This window comes from Monodon monoceros, unplaced genomic scaffold, assembly GCF_005190385.1.
Source record: "Monodon monoceros isolate NGI ecotype Baffin Bay Population unplaced genomic scaffold, NGI_Narwhal_1 Super_Scaffold_4, whole genome shotgun sequence".
Classification (NCBI taxonomy): Eukaryota; Metazoa; Chordata; class Mammalia; order Artiodactyla; family Monodontidae; genus Monodon; species Monodon monoceros.
Window position 1 is genome coordinate 29,457,527 of NW_021703781.1, and position 25,705 is coordinate 29,483,231.

At 54.1% G+C, this 25,705-nt stretch overlaps 2 protein-coding genes across 10 annotated transcripts in view; both read left to right on the forward strand.

The window, feature by feature from the left end:
* The window catches only part of TSPAN14 (tetraspanin 14), a 55,751-nt gene extending 53,320 nt beyond the window's left edge, over positions 1–2,431 (forward strand). For 4 of the 5 annotated variants that reach the window (XM_029245401.1, XM_029245402.1, XM_029245403.1 and 1 more), the window contains one exon: positions 375–2,431. In XM_029245401.1, the coding sequence (XP_029101234.1) occupies positions 375–446 (72 nt within the window). In that variant the 3' untranslated portion in view covers positions 447–2,431. The remainder of the gene's footprint in view (positions 1–374) is intronic. The other variant, XM_029245406.1, reaches the window with a different exon arrangement.
* Positions 2,432–15,946: 13,515 nt separating this feature from the next.
* Positions 15,947–25,705, forward strand: part of SH2D4B (SH2 domain containing 4B) — an 89,594-nt gene continuing 79,835 nt past the window's right edge. For 4 of the 5 annotated variants that reach the window (XM_029244568.1, XM_029244569.1, XM_029244570.1 and 1 more), the window contains exon 1: positions 17,344–18,037. In XM_029244568.1, coding sequence (XP_029100401.1) covers positions 17,344–18,037 — 694 coding nt within the window. Of the gene's footprint in view, positions 16,304–17,343; positions 18,038–25,705 lie in introns of those variants that run through there. The other variant, XM_029244572.1, reaches the window with a different exon arrangement.

Here is a 25,705-nt window from a genome sequence, read left to right on the forward strand (position 1 = left end):
ATCAGAACCAGTCAGGGTGACCCTGTCATTTTCCGTTTCACCCCGGGTACAAAGCGAGTCGCGGCCTGTGATATGGGATGTGCGTGGTCATGTTGCAGGCAGGGCAGAACGTCCGTTTTGCTTCTGTGGTGCCTGCTGTTTGCCCCTTCTAGGCTTTAGGGAAGATCCCACTGTTTTTCACGCAGCAAAGCAGAGCCCGGGCTCGTTTGTTTTAGCTGTGGGTTGGTCTCGTTTGGCCACGTGCCCAGTTGCTGCGCTCTGTCTTCAGCCTCTGCGGGTGGGTGTGGAGGTGATGGGAAGTGCGGGGTGCCCTGCCCCACCTCCCCCTCGGCCCCGATGCTGACGGCCGCTGCCTCTGCCGGCTTTGTTGTCAGATATTTGGCATTTTCCTGGCGAGGACCCTGATCTCGGACATTGAGGCAGTGAAGGCAGGCCACCACTTCTGAGGAGCCACAGGTGGGCGAGCAGAGCTGAGCCACGCCGTGGAGGCCGAAGCCCTTCACTGCCATCAACTTCACGTCCAGAGGGAGAGAAACGGACGCACCCAGCCCGAGCCAGCGCCCCGCCTTCAGCATCCACGTGACATGATCTCTGTTTCTGCTTGCTGGTGTTGGAGACCCAGGGGCCCCCTCTCACCTGCACAGACTTGTGACCAGCAGCCCCGCTGGGGTCTGCCTGGAGTCAGAGGGTATGTCTTTAAGTGGGGGAGGTGACTCTGAGGGACAGACGGCTCTGGTGGCTGCACCCTGGCCTCCTCACCGCTCATGTCATTGGTGCTGGCCTAGGGGGCAGCCACACCTTCTGTGGCCCTCTGAGTGCCAGGGGGGCTCGCAGTGTCTGCACAGGTCGGGGTGCTGGCAGGATCCTCGGCCATGTCAAGTGAAGTAAGCCTGAGCCAGTGCGGGGGCTGGTGCCACGGGAGTGCCTCGTCCATCGTCCCCCGGCGCCCAGGGCGGGAACTGTCTCCAGCCTCAACAGCATTATGCCCTGAGGGCACGAGGGGGCAGTGGGCATGGCTCTCCTGCGGAGTCAGCTCTCCTTTTCCTGAAGTGTGTAAATAGCTTATTTATAGGGCAGGAATGTTCTCACACCACATCTTCATTTCCTCTGGCATTCTCCTCTCAACAGCCTTACGCGGCGTCTGGGACTGACGCCGTCCCTTTCAGTTCCCTTGAGTGTCCCACGAACCAGCTCCAGCAGCTTCTCCATATCACCCCTAGTAACCCAGCTGCACATACATGCTCCCCCGTCGTCTGTGCACCCCCCACATGCATACCCCCACTCCCCTCCCAACTTGGCCTCACTGTCTTCTGGTCTTGGTGCTACTGAAACTGTTACCCGGAACTTGAATCGTGATCCTGACCCTCCCCCACTGCAAGGCCGGGGAGCCCCAGCCAGAGATGGCCAGCTGGACCCCTTTGGCCAGGGCTCCTCTCCAGGCCACATGCTGAGGGCCGGCTGGCCGGCCTGGCATTAGCCTCTCCCTGGAAAGAGAAGCCCCATAGCCAGGCCCCTGGGCCAAGCCACGGACCCCAGCCTGCAGCTGTGTAGAGGCTCAGACGTTTCGTTGCTCACTTTCATGGTGACCTTCCACCCCCTGACGGGGATATCTGTGGTCACCGTGTCCACCTCTCCTGTCAGGGCTATTGGGGGCTTGCTGTTGGAAATGAAGTCTGTCTTATGTACTGAATAACCCCCCAGGCGTAGCTGGGGCGTTTGTGCATCTTTGGCTGGTCTACACTCTAACGCCTCTCTGGATCTCGTACCAGTTCTGTCCTCATCGTTCAGGGATGGAGTGCCACCTTCACATACTTGCCGAAGCGTACATGCTAATGTGGTATATACTGGTGGGTGTTTGTTGATGATGTTGGTTTTGTTTTGTTTTTTTACAATTTTCTCTGTAGACTAGGGGAAGAATGCTTGTGTTTTTAGGAAGTGTGATGCTTTTCTTTGACTGCCAAACTCTTTTATGGAATATATCTTTATATTAATGCTGTTGTTGTGATTGTTTTTGTTCTGGGTCATATCAAGATGGCATTAAGCATCTCAGTGGTAAACTCGGCTGCCGAGGGAAACGGTGGGATCGGGTGTGGGTAGGCATGACGGGAAGGTAGGTGGTTGGCCCAATCTGAAATAAATTTCATCGGGTGATTTTTTTTTCGATTCTGTGTGCCACTTTCAGTGATTCTTTGTGTGGAGGTTACACCTGGAACAAGCTGGCTTGTGGCTTAGTTATGCCCAGCTGGAAGCATAAGGTAGAACTTTGACTCCACAGGCCCGGAGGAAATGTTATTTTAGGTTATAACTGTACAGCCCCAGGCAGTAAGGTCCAGGCAAAAGAGCTTGGGGACACTGGGTTGGAATCTGGGCACTGCCACTGCATGAGCTGTGTGTCTTAGACCTGCTGGCCCATCTGTGGAGGAGGTTAGTGGCAGTGCCAGGTACATCTGACCCAGGCTGCCCTGGGGGAGTCGGTGGCCCCAGGCCCTCACCGCTGGCGTGTGGGCACCAACAGCTCCTGCTGTCCCATCTATTCACATGGACCTGGTGGCTGGACCCCTTGCAAGTGTCTTCACAGGTCACAGCCCAGTTCAGGGTGAAGTCTAGCTGTGACTTTTTCAGAGTTTGGGTTTGTTTTCCAATTAGTTTACGAAACTTGCTGGCCACTTTCAGCCATCTCATCTGACTCTGAGTTGGATGAGAATAGCAAAGAAGTGCAGGATAAGGGATGCTCACGTGGCATCTCCAGCACACTGGGCTCCCTCCATGGAGCCGCAGTGCAGCCCTCCCAGTCACTCCCTGCCCAGCCTACCCTGAGTCTCCAGCCACTCCCTGTCCTCTCAGACTGAGATAGAGGCCAGCCTGTGCCTCTGCACTTCCCCTCCTGGCCCCCCATACACTCTCGCTTTGAAGTTTCAGGGTCTTTGCTCATCCTTCCTGTGACCCTCCTGCCCACCTCCTCCTGGGGCTTCTGCACTGTTATCTTTCCCACCTGCTGTCCTCGCCCCATCCCAGAAAGCTTGCCTTGGCCCTCTCGCCCTCTTACCGGCCCACGCCCCACCACTGCTTTCCTTCCCAGGCGGCTGCTCGTCCGGGCTCTGTCCCCCTCCCACCACCACCCAGTACTCTCCTCACTTGACTGAAAGCCACACACCCCAATCACCGGCCTCCATGCCTCTCTTGGCCTCTGCAGCACCTGGCACTCTGGACCACCCCATCCTCAAAGTCCTCTGCTGCCGCCAGGGCTCTCAGGTCTCTCCCGCCCATCCTTGTCCCACCTTCAGCTGTACCTGCCAGGGCTCACCTGTCTCCTGGGGCTCCCGTGTGCCCAAGGCAGGGCTGTGAGCTGGGCAGGAAAGCCATCTGTGCTGGTGCATGAGACTGTGCTGGTCTTCTCCACATGAATAACAATAAAAATTAATGGATCCAGAACTTCCTGGAACGTAGGAAGTACACAGAGTACCTAACACTTAAAAACTGATTGTCTGGCTTTCCTGGTGGCGCAGTGGTTGAGTGTCCGCCTGCCGATGCGGGAGACACGGGTTCGTGCCTTGGTCCGGGAAGATCCCACGTGCCGCGGAGCGGCTGGGCCCGTGAGCCATGGCCGCTGAGCCTGCGCGTCCGGAGCCTGTGCTCCACAACGGGAGAGGCCACAACAGTGAGAGGCCCGCGTACCGTAAAAAAAAAAAACCAAAACCGATTGTCACCGGAAGAGCCTAGGGAAGCCATTTTTATGCTAAAAACATGAGGTAAGTTGCTGATCAAGGATTTTGAAGAGCTGGGTTGAAACTCTGGGAGCCTCTTGCCCCTGAACCTGCACCTGCAACTAAAATAGGAGGTTGGGTGCCTGCCAGCTCCTGATTCTGAACCTCTGCTTGGTGCCTGCTGAGCAAAACCAGCACCAAGGGCACGCCTGAGAAGCATCGGTGTCCTGAGGATGAGCCAGTTACTGGGCTCTTGAGGCACGTTGACAAGCAGCTGGAGGAAGAGTGCGGATCCCTGTCTCTATACCTGGATTTGGGTGCCTGGTTTGGTTTGGGGGGACCTTTGGGGGAGCATGATGTCATCCCCAAGGAGCTCAGCCCCACCCTGTGCTGGAGGCCCTGGCTCTGAGCAGCAGCACGCTCACTTCCTCGCATGGCCAGAGCTGCCGTCCACCCAGCAAGCCTGCTGGGCGGTGAGGGATCGGGCATAGCTTTCTCTTCAGGAGATACTACTTGGGGGCTGCCACTGGGGCAGTAACGGGCGTGCCTGTGAGTGTAGGCTACTGCAATCTTAGGGACCCCAGGGGAGAGCTCCCCAGAAGAGGAGGCGGGGTGAGAGGCCAGCAGAGGACGGAGGGACTCAGTCTTGGCAGTAGAGAGCACCTGATCGCTTCTCGGCCGGCAAGCTCAGAGTGTGGACTGCAGAGGCACAGAGAAAGGGGAGGGGCTGTTGCCGTGGTCCCAGCACCCAGGGCATCCTCCTGCTCAGGTGTCAGGAGCTCAGCCCTGTCACCTTGTGGTCCAGGGCCCTCAGCTGTCCCCGGTGAGTGGGGTGGCTGTATGACCTGCATGGGTGGGCGCTTTCTAGCTCTAGGGTCATGTGAGGTGTCTGGCCACAGGGTTTGTAGGATATGGGCCCCCAAACTGTGGTAACCTGTCCCCAGGGTTGAATCTTGGTACAGGTGCTTCCACGTGCTTGTCTGTCATCCAAGAGGATGCCTCCCAGCCTTCCAGGGCAGACTGGGCCTCCTGCAGTTCCTTTCTCCTTCATCTGGGTGCTCTCTCCAAAAATCCAGAGAATTATACAACTTTAGGTCCTTTTTAGCTCCTTGTAAACTCAGTAAGACCTGGCTTTTCCTCCTCAAAGGCTACAGTAAAGGTAGATTCATTCTCAAAATGCTTTTGGGGTCTCCAGGACACCTCAGGAAAACCTGATGTGGGCACTATAGAATGGCAATGGCAGTATAACTTTGGGAAAGAGAAAGTTAAGGCTACATTCAAATGGATGCTGTTTTGGTGTACTTAGCAATTTTAGAGACTCCAGGTTTGTAAAAGGAGGAAGTCTGTGTGCCTTGTAAAGGTCTGGAAGAGTTATTTCTTCACTCTGCTTTCTTCCATGCTCTGCATCTTGTATATCAGCAGGGGCTTCAAAACCGTGGCTTAATAACTACCGAACTAAATTATCCCCTTGGACTGTAATTTTATTACCTCAAAGGGCTCTTAAACTAATCTGTTTTTTTCAGTATCCAAGCACAGAGTGTAAAAAGTATGTGTCCTGTTTTCCAGAGGCATCCACTATTAAGTACCCTCCTAGGAAATGTCCATGCATATTCAAATGAGAATTTTCCACACAAATGAGAATTGTGTTTTACAATGAGTTTTACTCAGTGTATCTCAGAAATATTTCCGCATACGCATCCACAGTGTGTTTTCACAGTCCACTGCGGGACTGCCATGAGTGAATGAGCCTTGCTCTGGAACGGGGATTATGTTTACAGTCACAGGTAACAGAAAACCCAGTTGAAACTGGCCTAAACAATGAAGGGAGGCTTTTGGCTCCTGAACCTGGAAAGTCCAGGGGTGGGGTGACTTTAAGGGTTTGATCCGAGTGACTCAGTGATGCCGAGGATCCGGTTTCCTTTCCCCTGTCTGCTCTGCCTGTCACAGTGTTCCCATCACCCAAGGCAGAGGGAGGCAAGACCCCACCAAGGACCACCTTGAGCCTCTGGTGAGGACAGTATGGTGGTCCCATTGAGGGAAGCCCCCCCTGCCCCAGCCCCCTGTGCTTGTCCATCCCGCTGAAACCACGTGGTGGGGAAACCAGGCTCCTATGGGAGGAGATGGACATGGGGAAGGCTGCCAACCACCCCCATGAACTCCTGTGTTTCAGTTACGGGGTGTTTTGCTCTTACAAGGGCTTATGAGAACCCCACGGTATTTTGTTCTTAGAATTACTTCCTAGAAGGTTTAATAAGAAAAACATGTTTTTAAACAAGTTCTCCAGGGAGGTGGGCTGGCTTCATAATGAGCGGCTACTCGGGGCTGGTGTGTGTGAGGGCGGCCTGAGCACCAGGGATGTACGGGCTGTTTCTGGGCCAAGAGGGTTAGTTGGGAGTGGGGCGGTGACGTCTCCTCCAGTAGCCTGTGACCTGCAACAGCACAGCTTCCATAGGGAGGCTCAGCAAGGTGGCCCTGCAGTCCGCCTTTGCCTTTGGAGATAGCTGGTCATGTGGGAGAGCAGTGGTTTGGGTGGCATCCCTGCGTACCGATGAAGACATGCACTGGAGATCCAGTGCCACCCCGAGGTTGCCAGGGAGGGAGCTGCAGAGCCCGGCAGACAAGCCTGCGATGGGGCTTTGGGGTCCAGACGGCTCACTGCCTGGTTGCTGGAGAAGGGCAGCACACTCGGGTGGGCTCCGCCTGCCCACGTGGCCACTTCCCCAGACAGGCAACTACGTGCCCGAGGCAAAACTAGACAGTGAACCCAGGGTAAGTGGGGAAAGGAGAAGAGGGGGTCTTGGCCCTGTGGGGCTGCATTCCCAGGGAGACCGGGTGGGGTTGCGGTGTATCTGTTTTCCTCTGTAGCACCAGGCAGACTGCTTTGGATTAAGGATTAAGTAAGGCCTGCGCTGCAGTGGGAAGAGCACTGAGCCTGAGTTTGAGCTGGGGCTCGAAAACAAACAAAAATCACGCGCAAACCCAAAACCCCTTAGTGCCTCCATTTTTCATCTGTCAAGTGGAGATCATTTTATTTCTTTATTCCACAAAGTTTCTGGAACCATTGGATGAGTTCGTGTAGATGAGAGCTTGGTAAACTTGGCAGGTGTTATCGACTCCACAGCACCTACTACTCACTAGCCTTGTGGCCTTTAGCAAGTTACTTAAACCTCTTTGAGTCTTTTTTTTTTGTAAAATTGGGATAAAAACACCCCAACACAGGGTTGTTTCAAGGATTAAATGGGATGAGGTGGGTAAAGCGTTTTGACATAGGTCTAGATTACTTAGTAGGCACCCCCCAAAATTACTGCTAATGCAATTATTGAAGAAATTTTATCTGTAACTACCAGTCCCCACCAGGCTTAGCTGCCTGGGTTACGTGAAATACAGCTCAAGTTCCCAGCCAGACTGAAATGAGAAGACCCACTTCCCCGTCCTTTCAGGAGCAAGGCTTAGATCTGTGGGGAGCTCAGCAGGCATCTGGAGTTCAAGGTCTGTTTGTTTGCTCTCTGTGTCATGGGGGTGGGGAGGGGGCAGAAGGGGTTTCTTCTTGCCTGGGGTGTGGATCCGGCCAGAAATCAACACAGCCTGAGAAGTCGTTCCTGGAGCCCCCAGAGGAAGCAGAGTGGTCCTCACCTGTCGAGGGGGCCAGGCCATCTGCAGAGACCGCCCGAGGGAGCCAGCAGAGGGCCACAGCCTGCCTTCAAGGGCTCCAGGGGGGATGATCTGGGGGAGAACAGGGGTTAGAGGAGCTTGGATGGGAAAGAAGAAAGGGCCGGAATAGATGCTCTGAAACCAGCAAGATGACATGTTTGGACAGGATGGGGGAGGGTCTTGGCTGGGGAGACCCCATCTGGTCCCACTCATGGTAAGAACAACAGAGGCTCAGGGAAGTGCTGGGACCCACCCGAGGCCTCAGAGTGAGGCGCTGAGTCTAGGAGTTGGTCTGTGCATCTCCCACCTCTGACGAGTGAGGGTGTGCATCCCCGAAGCAGGGCAGCCTCAGCAGGACTGGAAGCGTGTGTGTGTGTGTGTGTGTGTGTGTGTGTGTGTGTGTGTGTGTGTGAGTAAGACATGTGCATGGAGCCCTGCTGTGCTAGCCCAGGCCCCCAGGAGAAAATCTTTGTGTCTAAGACCATGTGGGTTTTATTCAGAGCCCCATGTCCCCGTCCGCTCCTGCAGACGCGTTGAACTTGTCTTCTGTTCCTCCAACCCTAAATCCCAACCACACCCAGCCGGCTCCTCCCCGTCTCGCCCATCTCAGCTGAGGGGACCACCATCCACCCAGGGGCCAAATCCAGGAGTGTGGGTGTCACCTGGGCTCTGAGGATGAAATCAGCTCCTCCACAGTCAACAGAACATCCGGTCAGTCACCTCTTCTAAAGGCTAAACATTTCACGTGCATTCGAATAACTGCATTTTGAAGTGAGCTTACCTCCCCTCTCTGCAGATCTCAAAACCATTCTTGGAAGCTGCAGGGGCTGGGGGTCTTTGTAGGATTCTCATATAAAAATGAATCTGTAATGATGTTCTAAGAAACTAGGGTGTGCGGCCCAGCCCCCAGCTGGTGAACTCCCCTCCTTCCTCCCGGCAACACAATTCTTACACCCCGCAAAGTTGCATTTAAAGTTTTCGATTGTGTGTGGGTTTTTTTTCCTACACCCCCATCCCCGCTTCCTCCACCCCAAGGCTGTGCCAGGATAGCTGTCAGCCACTGGCCTTGGAGGCAGCAATACAGCTGAGGCTGGAATGGGCTCATCTAGGACCCACGTTTGTTCCTGCTGTTCCAAGTGTCTGCTACTGAAGTGCGACAGTCAGACAGCCTCATAAAAAACCTACTGTGGGCAACACTGCTGGGCAGGGGGGTGGTATTTTTGACACGAGAGGAAACGGGACTTGCCTGGTGCCACACAGCTGGTGAGGGGCAGAGCTGGGTTTACAGCCCAGGATGTCTGCTCCAAGGACTGTTCTCTCTCCCTCTGAGGATACTAATTCAAAAGACACAATCAGTGAGCACAGAAGCGGGCAGGTGTGTGGGGGACATGCACTGATGTGGTACAGTGTGAAGGCAGCTCAGTGCTAGTGAAAGAGCCAGGAACCTGGGACTGTTTCCTCTGTAAAGTGGGGATAGTGATTCTTACACTACAGCTTGGCTAAAAGTGCAGTGGTTCTCAATGTGTGGCTCCCTGGACCGGCAGCCACCTTGTCACCTGGGAACTTGTGAAACATGCAAATTCTGTGGTCCAACTCCAGGCCCGTGGAATCAAAAACTCGGGAAGGGAGCTCAGCAGTCTCTGTTTGAACCAGCCCTTTGATGATTTGAATGCAAGCTCAAGTTAGAGGACCATTGCGTTAGAGTCAGGATAGACTAACCATTAGAGCAAATGTCCCCTAAACTTTGATGGCTTTGAAAAATAAATGTCTTTTGCTTACATCACAGTCTCTGGTGGAAGGCTGAGGGGCTGGGCTGGCAAACACTCTGCGCAGTCTTTCAGAGACCCAGACTCCCTGCATTTTGTGACTCCACCCTCGGATAGGTCTTTGAAGTCTCTAGTCTAGTCAGCTGGTGGCTGGGGAAGAGGGTGAAGGTCCCGGGAGGGAGAATCTTAGGAAAGAGGCCTGGATGGCTTGCACATCACTTGTGCTCACGTTCTATTGGCCACGACTCAGAAGCCATGTCAAACTACCAGGGCTGGAAAGGGCCTCGCTGTGTGTGCAGGAGGAAGAGGCGAGGCCAGGTATCGGAGGGCACCAGTGGTCTGTGCCCCGAGGCCCACAGCTTAGGGAAGTGAAGACTGGGACTGGAATCCCCCTCTGTAGGGAGCTGAGGGCCCAGCCCGTGGTGGGCTGTTTGCCTATCTCACAGCCTCCACTCAGCCTTCTCACCGCTCCCAAGAGCAGCCTGAAGGAGGGCACCTCATCAAGCTGGATGGGTGTGTGGGATCCCACGGGGCTAGAGATGTGGTCTGTGAGCAGATGAGGGGGCAGACGGCACATGAACTCCTGTCTGTGCCCTCCAGGTGTGACCACTGGGGAGGTAAGGCACCGCTGCGTGGCCCCAGAAGGACTGTCCAGCTCAGAACAAGAGTCCACGGGGTGGGAGTGGAGGATGGGAGGGCAGGAACCTGTTAGGGCTCAGTAAGACTTGGAGCATTAGCAGCTGTTTGACCTTGACAATAAAATTGACCTTGGCAGGGTGGCGCAGTGGTTGAGAGTCCACCTGCCGATGCAGGGGACACGGGTTCGTGCCCCGGTCCAGGAAGATCCCACATGCCGCGGAGCGGCTGGGCCCGTGAGCCATGGCTGCTGGGCCTGCGCGTCTGGAGCCTGTGCTCCGCAACGGGAGAGGCCACAGCAGTGAGAGGCCCGCGTACCGCAAAAAAAAAAAAAAAAAAAAATTGACCTTGGGATAATAAAATTGCCTGCTTCATAATCTTGTTCTGAGAATTAAGTGAGCTAGGAGAAGAAAGCCCTTGGCACAGTGCCTGCTGCCTCATGGTGGGTGTGTAGGAAATATTAGCAGTAATCTCTGGTTGCTCTTCTGAGGAGGGCCTGGGGATGGGGGGCCCAGGGCTCACTGGAGTTCTCAGCTGCTTACAGGGCAAGGGCACTGCTTCTCTCTACCGGGCAGGACAGCCTTGGGGCCTGCTGGGGCTGGGCCTGTGGTCTGGAGGTGACTCTGCAGCTGAGAGGGGCAGCAGGCAGGGCTGGCCGACTGTGTGGTCTTTAGTAGGTGCCAGGGGACCTGGGGAGGGCTGTGTGTGGGGCTGCCAGCGTTGAAGCCTGTTTGCCGCCTGCAGCCTCAGAGTTTCCTCCTGCCCTTTGAGTTAATAAGAATCCGTCCTGGGCTGAGACTGAGTCAATCTGTTATACTTGTGCTGAGTGGCCTGGTTCCAGGGGAATTTGGATGGAGTAGAGTATTTTCTAATTAGCAGGACTGGGGCTCTTGGAGAGGTTTTTGGGTCAGGGGTGCAGGCGAGTATAGGTCATCTGTCTGCATCAGAGGGCCAGCTGATGGAGAGGGGGGCGGCTGGCTCAATACTCCCTCCACCTGAGGACCCGGAGCTGCCTACTGCGCCAGCTGTGTGCAGGCCAAAGGACTCAGCATCCTGTGAGCAGAGGACTGGCCGTCTCTGGAAACCTCCTTTTCTTTGCTGTGTCACTGGCTTCCCGGGGGAGGCGATGGAAGGGGTGCTGGGCAGCAAGGAGATGGGGTGGCTGCAATCAGAGAGAGATCGGGGCCCAGGAGGACCTCCTGTGGGAAATGGGCCAGCAGGAGGGGCCCTGAGAGAGGGTCTGGCCCAGGTCCTTAGTGTCACGTCCTGTCTGTCCACTTCCGCAGCATCCTTGGCAAGACAAATGGAGGGCGAGCCAAGCCACTGCGGTGGTCAGGACACACCGGTTGCAATGACCTTAACTCAGACAAGGTTAAGCAGAAGGGGACTCCTATGACAGGGAGGGAGGGTGGGACAGTCACAGAGAGGAGCGGGGCCTTGGGGGCTGGAACAGACTTCACACTGCCCAGTGTTTTCCTCTCTCCATCAGTGTCTCCGCCTCTCTTCAGCTTGGCCCATCTGCCCTACTACACACAGACCCTCACCCCTGTGGGGAGACGCAAGAGCCAGCAGCCCAAGTTAGAACCGTAGCAGAAAATCAGCCGACTTCTGCCAGCGTTTGTGTATCAATCCCTGGCCCAGGGATTGTGCGGGACTCAGGACTTTTTCCTTTAAACCAGGAGTCTGGGGACACAGAATTAGCTACCGGCACCCACAACCCCTGCCTAATATACTGACTCACCAAGTTAGTGAGGAACCAGGTCCCATATGAAGGAGCAGGAAACAACTCCCACTGTTACCTACCGTGAGCCTGGCCAGATGACTCTGACAAAAGCCCTGTGCAGCACCCTGATTACTTGAGAAGCTCTGCCCAGGAAATCAGGCCTGGCTGGCTGCAATCCTGGGCTCTGAAGCTGAGCTCATAAACTCGTGTGTTTGTGGTCTTGTCTTTTTGTTTACAAATGTCAGCATTGGTGTCCTCACCCTGCACAGGTACTCCGATCCCAGCAATTCCATGGTGGGGAAAGCCCCAAGCCCTCTCCCATGAACTCTGCTAATTCCTGGCACTCGTGCCCCTGTGCCTCCCACTCCTGTGTCCCTTAATGGTCCCCTTTATGTCCCTCATCTGTCCTGGCAGAATTGGATAAAGTTCACTTTTTTTCTTTTCTAAACAAGAAACCTCACAGCAAGCGTTTTGTGAGTTAAATCGTTTTGATAAAGACCTGGGGCAGGGTGGTCCACAGTCTCGGGTGTGTGGCTGTGCCCCTCGCTTCTTCCACTGCCATCTCTGGGCTCAGGAACCCTGATTTTCAGTCCTGTGTTACATGGAGTAACGCAGTTCACCCCAGCTTGGCCTCCCAAATGTGCATACCCAAACCTAGCATGGTTTGCAGAAGTTCACAGGCCTTTTCTTTTAATAGGACCTGCTTACTCTCCTTAGAAGGCAGTGAGGGTTAAAATACTCTTTTTCCTGTTACGTAAAACTGGGACTATCCTACACACGCTTTCCCCCAAGTAATACATCATGAGTACACTTTTATGCCAACGGATATTCTCAACATTAATTCCAATGGCTGTATAGTAGAATCACAAGTGATAGGCAAGGATCTATTAACCCAACTCTGTTTATTGAACAAATATCCATTCTCCCCCACCCCATTATTATTATTATTATTATTATTTTTGCGGTACACGGGCCTCTCACTGCTGTGGCCTCTCCCGTTGCAGAGCACAGGCTCTGGACGCGCAGGCCCAGCAGCCACGGCTCACGGGCCCAGCCGCTCCATGGCATGTGGGATCTTCCCAGACCGGGGCACGAACCCGTGTCCCCTGCATCGGCAGGCGGACTCTCAACCACTGCGCCACCAGGGAAGCCCCCACCCCATTATTAACTTTCTTTTGATCACATACGAAATAATTACATATGTATTTGGATCACTGTCTGGACTTTCTCACTTCAATCTACCTGTTTTTGTCAGAACCGAAATGTTTGTTTTAGAAGTCTGAATACTGACAGTATGGAGTTCAATATTCCACAATATTTTCTAGGCTGTTCTCGTTCGTTCATTCTTTCAGTTAACTTGTGGATCATTTTATTGAGTCTCTCCTCCACGTCCCAATTAAATTTCAGGTTTGGCTCGAAATTGTATTAAACGGATGACTTCTTTGAGATTGTATTAGTTATGCATTGCTGCATGACAGCACATATACATCTCACACTCTTTCTGAGGGTCAGGAATCTAGGAACAGCTTGGCTGGGGGATTCTGGCTCAGGGTCTCTCATGAGGTTGCACTGAAACTGCTGGCTGGGGCCGCAGTCTCCCCTGACCAGGTCCTGTGCCAACCGCACTCATGTAACTGTTGGCAGGAGGCTTCAGTTCCTTGACATGGGGGTCTCATGACATGGTCTCCCCAGAGTGAATGATGAGAGAAAGAGAGAGAGAGAGGGGAAGAGAGAGAGGGAGAGAGAGAACCCGAGGGGGAAGCAGAAAAGTCTTTTATAACCTAATCTCAGAAGTGACAGATCATCACTTCCGGCGTATCTTATTGATCACACAGACCAACCCGGATATGCGTGAGAGGGGCCACGCCAGGTCACAGCTGCCAGGTGGCGGGGATCATCGGGAACCATCTTGGAGGCTAAGTAACACAGAGGCGAACTGAACATGTTATGGTAATAGGTCTTCCTGATTGTGAATGTGGTGTGTCTCTATATCAACTTAAATCTTAGGTATGCTCTCAATGAGGATTTTTACTTTTCTTCATATAGGTCCCCCACAATATTTATCAAATTTATTCCCAGAGTTTTATATCTGGTTCCTATTGTGAACGGGATCTCTTTCACATTGTATTTTCTAAGTAGTTGTTGCACTCATACAGGAACACTATTGCTTTTTATGGCCATGATTCTTCCGTGGAGCTTAACGGGTGACAAAGCAGAAATTCCTCTAGACTCTCACTGAGCCCTTGGATCGCAAAACTGAGACCAGGTAAGATCCTAAATGTGCTCTTGGGACCAGCTTCCTCAAGTGACTGTGTGCCGGGGAGGCGGGGGGAACGTAAGGACGGCCTTCCTGCGGCCTATCTTTTCACGGTGCCTGTGCTCCGGGCTGCCTGAGGCCGAGGTGACAGGGTCCTCTGGCCAACATGTGACCCTACCTTCGAGGGAGCCCTGTGGTCAGGGCATGGGGGGACAGTCAGGGGAGGCGGCCTGTGGCAGGGCCAGTCCACCTAATGCTCCACAGACTTAGCCCATCTGCCCACGACTTCCAGGTACGAGTCTCCAGCAACCTCTCTCCAGAGCCCTATTCCGGATGCCTGCCCAGCATTTGCACAGGCTCTGGTCAACTCCGGTATGAATGTTCCTTCATCCGTTCTTGTTTCCAGTAGCTACAGTATTTATCCAGCACCTGCTGCACGCCAGACAGTGCTCTTGAGGACATCAGCAAAGCACCTGCCCTTGTGGTGCTTGTTACAAGTCAGGAGAGAGAGACAAAACCAAACAAACTGTAAAATGGTATTTTACAAAGTGAGTGATACGGGAAGAAATAGAGCCGAATAATGGGGGATCAGGACTACGGAGGAGTTAAAAGTTTGAGCAAAGACTTGAAGGGGGTGAATGAGCTAGCTGGGTTCTGGGCAGACGGACAGCCAGCACAAGGAAGCGGGAGTGGTGGTGCCAGGGGCTATCTGAGGGGGTGGAAGGCAGATCCTGTGAGCCTTGGGCTTCCCTGAGTAAAATGGGAGCCACTGTAGGGTTTTGAGCAGAGGAGTAACATGATCTAAGTTTTAAAATGATTTTTGATGGAAGCAGAGACACCTGATAGGAGGCTCTGGGAGGAGGAAATGTCCCCCAATTCTGCCCTCTTGGTCCCCGCTGGTAATGCCACTACAGTCCTCATCACCTCCCTCCTAGACTCTGGCCAGACTCTGCTGACTCTTCTCCCCACCTCCTGCTCCTCTGTCTCGGAGAAATGTCTCCAAGTCCTTCTCCAGTTTAGGAACTCTGGCAACATGAACGGTCTATCCCTGCCAACGTTGTAGCCCCCCAGGCTACGGAGGTCTGGCTTTGTCTGCATGTCCCTCTCTGGGGGTGGGTGCCAGTGTGGACGAGGCTGTGCACATCCTGCCCCACGACTACTGAACTCCAGAGGCCAATTTTCTTGGGTCACATTTTAGAACTTCTGAAATACATTTATTTCAGCCGCATGAATTATGTATCTTAGTCACCGCATAAAGCAATACAGAATTGTCTAAAGTGGGCTTTCTCCCCCTTCCAAGAAGAAAGAAACCATGTGTGTGTTCTTCCATATTTTTTCCTTTGCCCATACAAAAATAATCAAACATAGAATTTAAAAAATGGATTACACCGTGCACAATATCCTGCGTGTCGCCTTTTCATTTTCCTGCCCCGGACATTTTCCCCGGCCAAAGCAGACAGATGGACTTCATTCTCTGTGACAAATGTTAGTGTTCCTCCCCAGGGGCCCTCCCCGCCCCACCCCACTGAGGGACATTCAGGTGGTTTCCAGTCACTTTCATAACAACATTGCGTGCGTGTACCCCGCCCCCAGAGGGAACTGCGTTAGCATACAAAGTTAAACACATCACATCGGCCAATAAAAAATGAAAACAAAATAAAACCAGTTGGAAGGCGGCAGAAAAGCGTGTGTGAATACCCCGGGGCCCCTCATCTCGTTCGTTTGCAGTCGCCGGAAGCTGCCTGGGCAGGAACCGCCGCGGGCTCCTTTGGTCTGCGCGGCTCCTGGGCCGGGGTCCGGGCCCTGGACGGCCATCGTGTACCCGCCGCACCGCCGGTCCTCCCGCACCCAGATCCCGGCGCATCCCGGCGGGCGTAGCCGACCTTGTGCTGCTCCCGGCGCCCGGCTCTCCCACGTGCTGCCGCTCCCGCTCGGATCTGCCGCCAGGGGGTGCCACAGGCCGGGCTGAGCGGCTTCCTCCGCCGGGGGAGGGCGACGGGCGGGAGGACACCAGCCCAGAGGTGGCGCCGATCAGGGCCAGGCAGCTCCCACCGGCGCCGGCCCTAGAGCGTCTTTCCGGAAACCGGATCCAGCCCGCGCCCCGGCTGCGCTGCGCGCTCGGCCTCCTGCCCCACTGACCTGGGATTGCCAGGGAGCGCTCCGCCGGCTGCGGCACAAAACGGGCAGCTAGCGGGGCCCTTCCCAGCCGGCCGCCACGCACCCTCTCTCAACGGTGTCACCACCGCAAGGATGACACCATCACCGCTCAGCCAGAGGACTGGACCTCACACCCACAGCAGTCGTCCCATCCCTACGGCCCCGAACTGTGCTGTCTCTCCCCTCTTCTTGTAGGCATCTGGTGGACCCAGAAAGTAAGAAGCTGCCCGCGGGAAGCTAGACTCCCTTCGTGCCGTTCGTGCCCCTCCTCCCCTTGTTTCCTCTCTGGACGCCGGGCTCCCACCCAGCCACATTTAGGACAAGGGAGATTAGAGCTGTGCCGGAGGCTCGGATGGCCTCGGTCTAAGAAACTGAGCGAGCCGGGACGCCGAGCCCTGAAAGGTCTTCGGTGAGGAGGAGAGAGAAGAGGGCGGGTGGGGTCCAGGGCCACAGCGCTGCATGGCAAGAGCCTCTCTGTGGAGCCTCCAAGGTCTGGGTCACCCGGGGACAAGCCAGCCAGACCTGGGGGAGGGGCAGCCTGGCCCTCCGCACTTCTTGTGACCCCGTGGGATTAAAGCTCATCTGAACCCGCTTAATCCTTACTGTTGTGGGTCTACCTTGCAGGGGAAGACCGCCCACTCACACCTGGGTTCCATCAGTTTTGGGTGCCTGATCCACCTTTAGTCCTCATGGGGAGGGAAGGGGACATGAAGGTCACCAGCCCAACTAGGCCACAGTGCTACAAACCATCAAAAGATTCACAGTACCCAGTGGTTGTCATATTTGAAAGTTGGATGGAGTCCCAGGGTGGGTAGCCATAGGCAAGTTGCTTACCTTCTCTGAACCCCAGTTTGAATACAGGGTCAGCTGGGAGTAGCTCTGAGCAGCTGTTAGGGTGAACTTTGGGTCTCAGCATGAGCAGCGCCTACCCATCCTCACGGCCAAAGACAGATGGGCTCCCTCCAAGCAGAAAGCAACATCCTGCTCTGTCCAGGGTGCTTCGCATTCAGGGCATGGAGACGACAGAGAAGACACACTTGCATTCTTTGTTTGTGATCATCTCCAGGTACTTGCAACACCAACAAAAAGATAAGCAACAACAAAAATTGACCCCAAATTGAGGGTTAATCTGTCAGCACACGCATAGCCTTAGAACCTCATTACAGGGAGAAGGCAGAGGATGTCTGCCTCCTTCATGTCCTTGAATTCCATGATCAAGCCCCTCGGGTGGCCCTACTGGTTCTCTTTTGCTTTCTTCCTTGGCTGCAACACAGAAAGAAAGAAAGCTCTTTTCTCCTCCAAGGCCGAGTGTTAGAAGCATTACCTCAGTAGCCCAACGTCCTGGAAAAGAGGAAGCTTGGCAATGATGGAGCAAGTAGAGCGAGAGGCCGGGCAGCCTAGAAGCTCCTGGCTGGCTCCTCTGGCCTGTTTGACATTGGCTCAAAAGACATGGAATTAATAGGCAAAGCTGCCTCCTCCTCCTCCTCTTACCTGTGGAGGAGAGATCGGTTCCCGGTTGGCTGGGGCAGTGTCATTGATATAGCTGGTGTCATCGTTACCTTCCATGAACAGATCACTCGACACCTGCCAGGGCCAGGAAGGGCCGGGCCTGGGTTTTGCCCGCAGAGCTGGAGGCTTTCACTCTCCCATTGTCCCAGAGCGCAGGGGAGGTCAAGACACAGGCTCTGCTGGGATGTGGCTCTTGGTGACCCAGTAGAAGGACTGGACAGCTCCTGGTGCTGGATCCCCCTTGCAGGTCCTGGCTGCCTCTTTGCTTCCTGCTGCCTGATCCCTGTGGCTGTCCTGGGCAGAGGAGATGAATTCGTGGCTGGCTGGGAGCTGAGGCAGAGCGATGATGCTGCACAGAGAAGTGGCTCTGGGAGTGACCGTGGCGTGAGGAGCCAGGGGCGAGGAGTGGCCTGGGGTGTCCCTCCTGGCGTGTGCATCCCAGGTGACACCATGCTGCAGCAGATCCTGCACGACATGTACATCGACCCCGAGCTCCTGGCCGAGCTCAGTGATGTGCAGAAGCACATCCTCTTCTACAAGATGCGAGAGGAGCAGCTGAGACGCTGGAGGGAGCGTGAGGCTTGGGAGGCCCTGGCCCAGTTCGAGGGACTCAGGCCCCCCAAGGTCAAGCGAGGTATGTGGGTGGGAGTCACCAAGGGGCTGACCCCTGGCCTCCCGGGAGGTAGAAAAGTTATCGATGTCAGGCTATGTTCTTCTTTAAAATGGGCACTGGTGTGATGAGGGCTGGGGGCTTGAAACCCTTGTTCTGTGAGCATCCCTTCCCATTAGCCTGGGCGTCTATCTTTTGACTAGGTCTGTAGGGCTCCAAGGCTGCACAGGGAACTGCCTGGGGACCCTGATGGCATTGAGGCACGGGGACTTGCTTTGTCTTGTTGTGGAGGGCCCAGGTTCTGGGAAGACACCACTGGGATCTCAGACTGTGCTCAGACCCTGTTGGTGACTGCCTGGTGGGTAGAAGCCATGTTCTTTTTTTTGCGGTATGCGGGCCTCTCACTGTTGTGGCCTCTCCCGTGGCGGAGCGCAGGCTCCGGATGCGCAGGCTCAGCGGCCATGGCTCACGGGCCCAGCCGCTCCCGTGTCCCCTGCATCGGCAGGCGGACTCTCAACCACTGCGCCACCAGGGAAGCCCGAGGCCATGTTCTTGAACCTCACCGGTGGTTCCGGACAGAGGGCCAGGGTGCAGCAAAGACACATCGCCCCTCCCTCACTTGCGTGCGCGGCATAGTGGTTCTAGCACAGCGCCCGTGCCCCTCCTCCCTGTCCTTGTGTGCGAGGATGCTTTGGGTTGTGCTGGAGCCCCAGCGGGCCTCTGGAGAGAGGGTGTCAGGGAATGTCCTGCGCTAAGAGTGACCAACCCCAATGGCAACAGCAACTGCAGACAAGAAGCAAGGGTTCAACCCACGTTTCCGGTGGTTATTCTGCAGTGACGTGCCAGTCAAGGCCGTCGCCGGGGCGCCTGTGAGTGACGGTGCACCTGATGCAGGCAGGCTGCTGAGTTGCTGCGGGACTCCAGGTCCTGCCGGGAAGGGCACTTTACGTGGATGCTGCACTTCACAGTTTGCAAAGCCCATTCATCTCTCTCGTTCACTCCCCACAGCAACCCTCTTGGTCTCCATACTGTTGACCAGAGTGAAGTTCAGACTTGATCTGTTTGTAAGTTTTCAGTCCAGGAAAAAGACATACAGGCCCCTTGGTGACCTGGCTCCCTCTCTCTACTCCAGGCTCACTGCTAGACAGCGCCTGCCATGTGCCGTAGGCCACGCTGGCACCCATCTGGACACCTTGCTCTAGCCTCTGTTTTTACACGTGTGAGTCTTCCCATTGGGAATGTTCTCCCGCCTTCGTCCTCCTGACAGACTCCTTCAGTTCTAGCCCCTGCCTCCTGGAGTCTCTTGGGGATGCTCCTGGCATAGGGAAGTACTTGCTCCTCGGCACATAGGACCCGTCTTTGCCCTAGCACTTGCCACACTGTCAGTGTCATGCATCGTCTGCTCGCCTGGCTCTCCCAGGGGACTCAAAGCCACAGGAGTGAGCACATTCTCCATTCTGTCTTCCATCCTTGGGTCTAGCACAGAGCTGGCACAGAGCGCGGAATCCCCTTTTGAACAGGACACAGTAGGACCCCAGGGAGGGGGAGCTATGACGTGACTGCGTGTGGCTGGTGCCAAGGGTGGGGCTACACTGGCAGCTGCATCACTGAAAATGGCAGGCTGCCTTTCCTGCCCCACTGGCCTGAGCCCTGCGGCCTCATGCTGTCCGTCAGGTGGCTCTTCTGCAAGGAGAACAGACGCCTAAAGCTTTAACTGCAAAAATGTTTTTACGGCGATTTGTCACACGTTGACATCTACATTTTCGTGTATAAATTATACATTAAACTCATTGGGGTTTCTGGTGCAGAAGACTGTTTTCCAGATAATTAATTTTCTGATTTATAAAGCATGGATAAGAGGAGGAGTGTATGTATTCCAGATCAGGATCCCGCTCAGATCTCAGCTCTTTGCTTCAGTCCTGGTGTGGAGCTGGGCAGATGGGGAAGCCCTGAGGGGCAGGCGTGGCCCCAGAGGCTGAAGAGCTTCTTACTGTGGGCCTGGGGTGCACAGTGCCTGCTTCCTGTCCTAGGATCACAATGAAGGGTTGCAACAACCCTCCACCTGGTCTGTGACCTTTAATATTTACCCCGCGCCTGTCCTCACTGAATGCCCCCATAGCCCTGTGACCCCATCTCAGATGAGGAAGCCACTGCGCACAGAGGTGACACAATCCATCCAAAGTCACCTAGCTGCTAAGAATGGAAACGGGATGTACACCCCGTGACTTTGACCTTGGTCCAGTGGCTGATGTTTTTCTACTCATTCACTTGTGAACTTGGGACTTCCATTCGATGGATGATCTGTTCATGTGTTCATTTGTTCATTCATTCATTTATTCATTCAGTCCCTTAGCCAACATTACTAAGCGCTGACCTTGGTGAACTGGACAGAGCTTTGGCCCTTGAGTCCATGGGTAGACAGATCAGATCCCAGGGAACATGCCAACGGGAGTGCCAGGAGGGTGGCCTGGGGCAATGCAGCCGCACAGCAGCTCAGGACAGGGTGTGTGGGGACAGACTCCACGGGCTGGATCTTTTCTCTTCCTTCCTTTCACAGGCACTTCCTTCCCAGCTTTTGCCTCCCTCCCTCCCTCCAATCTGTCCTGAAGGAAGCAACTGCTGTGTCCTGTTGCGTGTGCCAGCCCCTTGGGACCCCTGAGCACACCTTACTCGGTTCCGGTCAGACTGGAATGACCTTGCACCTCCTCCTGTCCATCCGTCTCCCCAGTCCTGCTTGTCCCCTGAGACCTCCCTCCCACCCTCTCTCTTCTGAGGACACTTCCCAGCTCCTAGCAGGCCTGACCTGAGGGCTTAGCAGGGCAAGGTGCACCCTGTCCCTGAAAACTTCTCTGCTTCTCCTGCAGAGGGTAGGTGTAAATACTGGTGATAGGGATTATTCCACTTTACAGAACTTCAGGGGTTGTATTGGTCCTGGGACACACATTTGGGGTCCACAGAAGTAAGCTGGGGTGAAAGATGACGGTCGTGGCTGGGCACACGTCACTCCCCTGACCATGCAGGTTGTGTCTTTTTGTTTTCACCTTATATTTTGCTGAGAAGCTTCTGGTGTTCTGCCCCGTCATGGAAGATACAGACCCTCAGCTTACATTGTTTCCCCGTCTGCCGTCATGTTTGCTGTTTGTCACATTTCTGACAAAACTTGAGGTCCAGCGGGAATTTGTGTTGTTTGTTGAGACTCTGGGAAGGCGGTTATCACATTACATTCTCGCTAGATTTAAGCCACGCCCATCCAGCAGTACCATGACTTTCAACATCGTTTCCCCTTTTCGTGCCCTTTTGCCACCGCAGGAACCTACACCCAGTGTGAGGAGCTGCAGCCTTTACAACCCTTGGCCCCTTCTGGGCTGGCCCAGTTATCCCAGTTTTTGGGGGCTGAAGCTGCGTGTCGCCTGGGACACAGGACTCAGGACACATGTGTTCCTACTGCTGTTGTGACCCAGGAAGCTTCTCTGCCTGGTCTTGCTGGCTCCGCTGTGATTGGCAGTCTCTGTCAGTGTTAAATTGGTTCCTCGGTGACCATCTTCTTATCCATCTGGACGTCATCTGCCTGGGAACAAGACCTCTTTCCCCACCCTCCTTCCTGCTTTTTTCTCTAACGTGGCTGACACTGGCCACGCCACAAACCAAACCTGCAGCCTCTTGGAGGTGCCTTATTCTCACCCCCACAGCCAGCCCTGTGCCTGCCCCAGTCCAGCCTGTGGAGGGCTCTAAGTCCAGCTGTCCAGCCCTCACTACTTCCATTCCCCACAGCTGGGGTCAAGAGGCACCTCCCACCTGCTAGGCCCGCCCCTCTCTGCCTACCCAGCCTGTGGCGCTCCCACAAGCAGCCCTGACCTGGGGCTGGAGGGAGACACCCGATCCAGCATCCTGTCTCAGCTCTCAGCCACTCCCACTGGGCGTCTGCCCTGGACTGGGTGCCCAGGTGGGCCTGGTCCATGCTCTAATGAAAGCTGTGTGACACAGTCCTTCTCACTGGGCATCTGCCTTCTCTCTGTTTCCTGGGAACCATCCAGTAACCACGGCAACCTTGCCCGCTGGGCCCAGGCCCTCCTAGCCTCGGTGTGTTTCCTTTCCGGGCGTGGGAAGCAGTACTTGCCTGCAGACATTCCCGGTGCACCCATGTTCTCAGTGGTCCCCTGCCTCAGGCTCACGCCCTACGACTTTTCTCCCCAGAGCAGCCAAAGTGTCCTTTTAACACACTGACTAGCTCAGGCATCTCCCTGCCTCCGTGGCTTCCACTGCACTCAAAGAAACACGAATGCTTTTCGGGCGCCTCTGCCTACTTTCTAACCCGATTTCCACCCTTTTGGGTCCCTCTGTGTGGAATGCTCTTTTCCCAAATCCTCATGAGGCTGGGCCCTCCCCGTCATTCATTTCTCAGTTAAATGTTGAGCTCTTCACTGACTACCCGCTCTCAAGGACCCCACCCCAGTCTCTCTCTCTTACAACATCTGGCCTGATTTCCTTCAAAGCACTTACCACATCTGAAAGTATCGTGTTTTTTTTTGTTGTTTGTTTGTGGTAAGAAAACACAACATAAAATTTACCATTTTAACCATTTTAAAGCGTGCGATCCAGTGACATTTAGTACATTCAAAATGTTGTGCAACCACCACCTCTGTCATTTCCATCACCCCAAAAGGAAAGCCCGTATCCTTTAAACGGTCCCTCTGCATCCTCTCCTCCCCCAGCGCCTGGCAACCACTGATGTGTTTTCTGTCTCTGTGAATTTGCCTTTGTCGTCGTCACCTTCCTCTTTTCTCATGTATCTGTTTGCTTGTTTATGGTCTATCTCCTCCGTTAGTCTGCATGGGCCATGACACTATGGCTGCGGCTGCCTTGCCTCCATCCCAGCGTCTGGAACAAGGCTGAGGGATATGGTTGGGCGGCAGCCGTGGGCAGGGAGCTGCTAAGAACGTTGCATGCGTGGTGTGTCAGTGGGGCTGGATAGAAGAGACGGGTATCAAAGGATTTCCCTTTTGAGTAGAAGACTGTGAGCTGTGCAGTGTGACCCCTTCCCTAGACCTTGAAAATCTTCAGTAAAAGTCTAAAAATCCCAGTATACTTGTGTTTTGCGATATATTGTAGAAGCTGAACTACAATCTATACTATGTAAGTAATGGCAGTTCTGTGACCTTGTCATTCATACTTACAACTCATTTCGTTTTCATTTCTTGTTTTAGGATTTTGACTTAGATTTTAGTTTGACCAATGCTACTTTTTTCCTTTGCATCCACTTAGTGTACATTTCCCTGTATCTTTTCTTCCCCCTCACCCCGCCTTTTGATACCATTTTGTTTTAAGGGAGTCTATTGAAACATGTATATTAACTAGCATATGTTCGTTTAGAACTTATTTTAAAGATAGAGTTGAACCCATTTTCTTTACCTTTATCAGGAATGAAACATTATCTACTGAAGATGAGAAACTTAAGGATATTTTAATATCCGTCTCCATGATTTTGTTGGCATAATCAAGAATTTTAGATTTTTTTGTTTACTTATCTTTCAAGACTTATTTTTTTATGCCAATGGCAGTTTCATAATCAAATCATAATAACAGTAATTACTTGGACACTAACTCCACTTTGTATTACTCGTACCCCACATTTTTCCCTCTGAGGGGAAAGTGAGAAACATTTCATTCCCCCTTTGCCCCCTTGTACGAATGCTTTGGCCAACCCAGCAGCACACCCCTTGCTGTTCGGATTCTCGGCACGTCACACAGAAGTTAATAAACATCAAGGGAAATCCACATTTGAAGCCGTGTCTTGCACCATCCCTGTTCTTGCTGTCATATGGGGGTAGGCATGCTGATTTTCTTCAACTCCCTTTGTGAATTTTTCTGTTAGTTCCAACAGTTTTCCAGTAGATCCACTTAGAGGGTGGTGACTGTGCAGGAACACTGGGGAATCAGGGGCATGGATGCCCTGGATTTCTGGACTGTAGCTCTTTGGAGCTGTTGCTCATGGCCCCTTTCCTGGGCACAGTGGAACAGTGCTTCTAGGACAGTGCCATGGGGGGAGGGGGCTGGGGAATCTAGCCTCTCTGTTTTCTTACGGTGCCGGATTATCCACCAGTAGTGTCCCATCCCTTCTGTCAAGAAGATGTTTCCTGTCCATATGCAAATATTCAAAGAACAATTCTTTGGGGAGGGAGAATGATCTTTTTCACAGAGTATATGTGATGGGGAGAGAAAAAGAGGTGTCTGGCGGCGCGGGGAGGGTGTCCAGAGTCCTGTGCAAGGTAGACAAGAGGTAAAAAGTCCCCTGTGGCACGATAATTGGTAAATTGGGGCTGAGTGTGTGTCCGAGGGACCAGTGAAGGCAACAGATGAGCAATGGGGGTGCTGCCAGCTTCCCAGCGAGAGCCCTGGGGTCAGGCAAGAGGAACGTCATGAGAAGTGTATCTGTGGTGACACCAGGCCATCCAGCTGACCCCAGAGAGGTGTCCTAGTGTCCGTCACCTGTAGATAGGCACTGCAGCTCTCAGGGTGTATGTGGGGGGCAGGCAGATCCTGCTTGCTCTTCCAGACTTCCACACCCGAAGGGATGCTCCATTAGCTCATTTCCTGAGGGGCTCAAGGGTGGAAAATGACAGTGTCACAGATTACTTCTCCACCTTTTGGTTGGGTTGATGCTATTTTCAACATGTCTCTAGCTTGGTGGAATAGAAGCAAGTCCCCTGGATTTTCATCTTTGGTCTACTGGGTTGACCTTGGAACATCACCTGTGCAATGGGAATAATAACCCTTCTCCAGCAGTTGTTGGCAGGGTTCAAAAAGCTTCTTCAACAAGTGGGAAAGCTCCCGCCACCATGCGGGGCACATAAGAGCCAAGCCATGTCCACCTCCTTCCTTTCCTCACTGCCTCAGTCTGCCTCTGGTGGCAGATGCCCTTGGAATTTGTTCAGCCTCTTCCTGAATGTTCCCATGGGACCTAGGCTGTGAGCCCAGCTCCACCACTGCTTGGCCAACCTCAGTTTTTCTGGAGTCTCACAGATGAGGGTGGGGATGGGACTTTTCCTGTGTCTGTCAAATCATTACTCCTGGTGTGGTTACTTCTTAGGGTAAATTGCAAGAAATTCAGTTATTCCAGTAAAAGGAGACTCTTGGTTCTTGGATGCTGATAAACTTTCCTACAGGCGAAGCAAAGATGTGGCATTATGGTGGGTGGGAGGACTAGTCCGTCGGGAATTGCACAGTGTATGGCCTGGGACCACCCTGGTTGTGACTGTGCAGCTGGGTGTGGGACCCCTTAGGGCACGGAGAGAGGGGCTAGGGGCCAGACCACTACCCCCGCCTGGACTCTGAGACCCAGTGTGGGCCTTGCACGCAGTTGGTGCTCTGCCCAGGTGTGTGGAATTGACCTTGAGGGGGAGAGCCCACTTTCTGTCTCCTCAGCCCTGTTCGGCCTCCATACGGTGGACAGAAGGGTGGGGCAGCAGTGCTGGTGAGTGAGGTCCTCCGTGTTACAGTCTCAGCATCGCTGAGGGGCGTCACTCTGCTCCCCTACAGCTCAGTTCCTTCTTCCGTGAAGAGGGAAGGGCTTTCTGGGTGGCTGTAAGACTGAAGGAGCCACTGTGCAAAGTTCCCACGCTGGCCCTGGCTGGGGGCCTCTGCAGCCCACCAGCTCACTCCCTTTCCTCCCTGCCTTCCCCCAGCCGGCGCTGT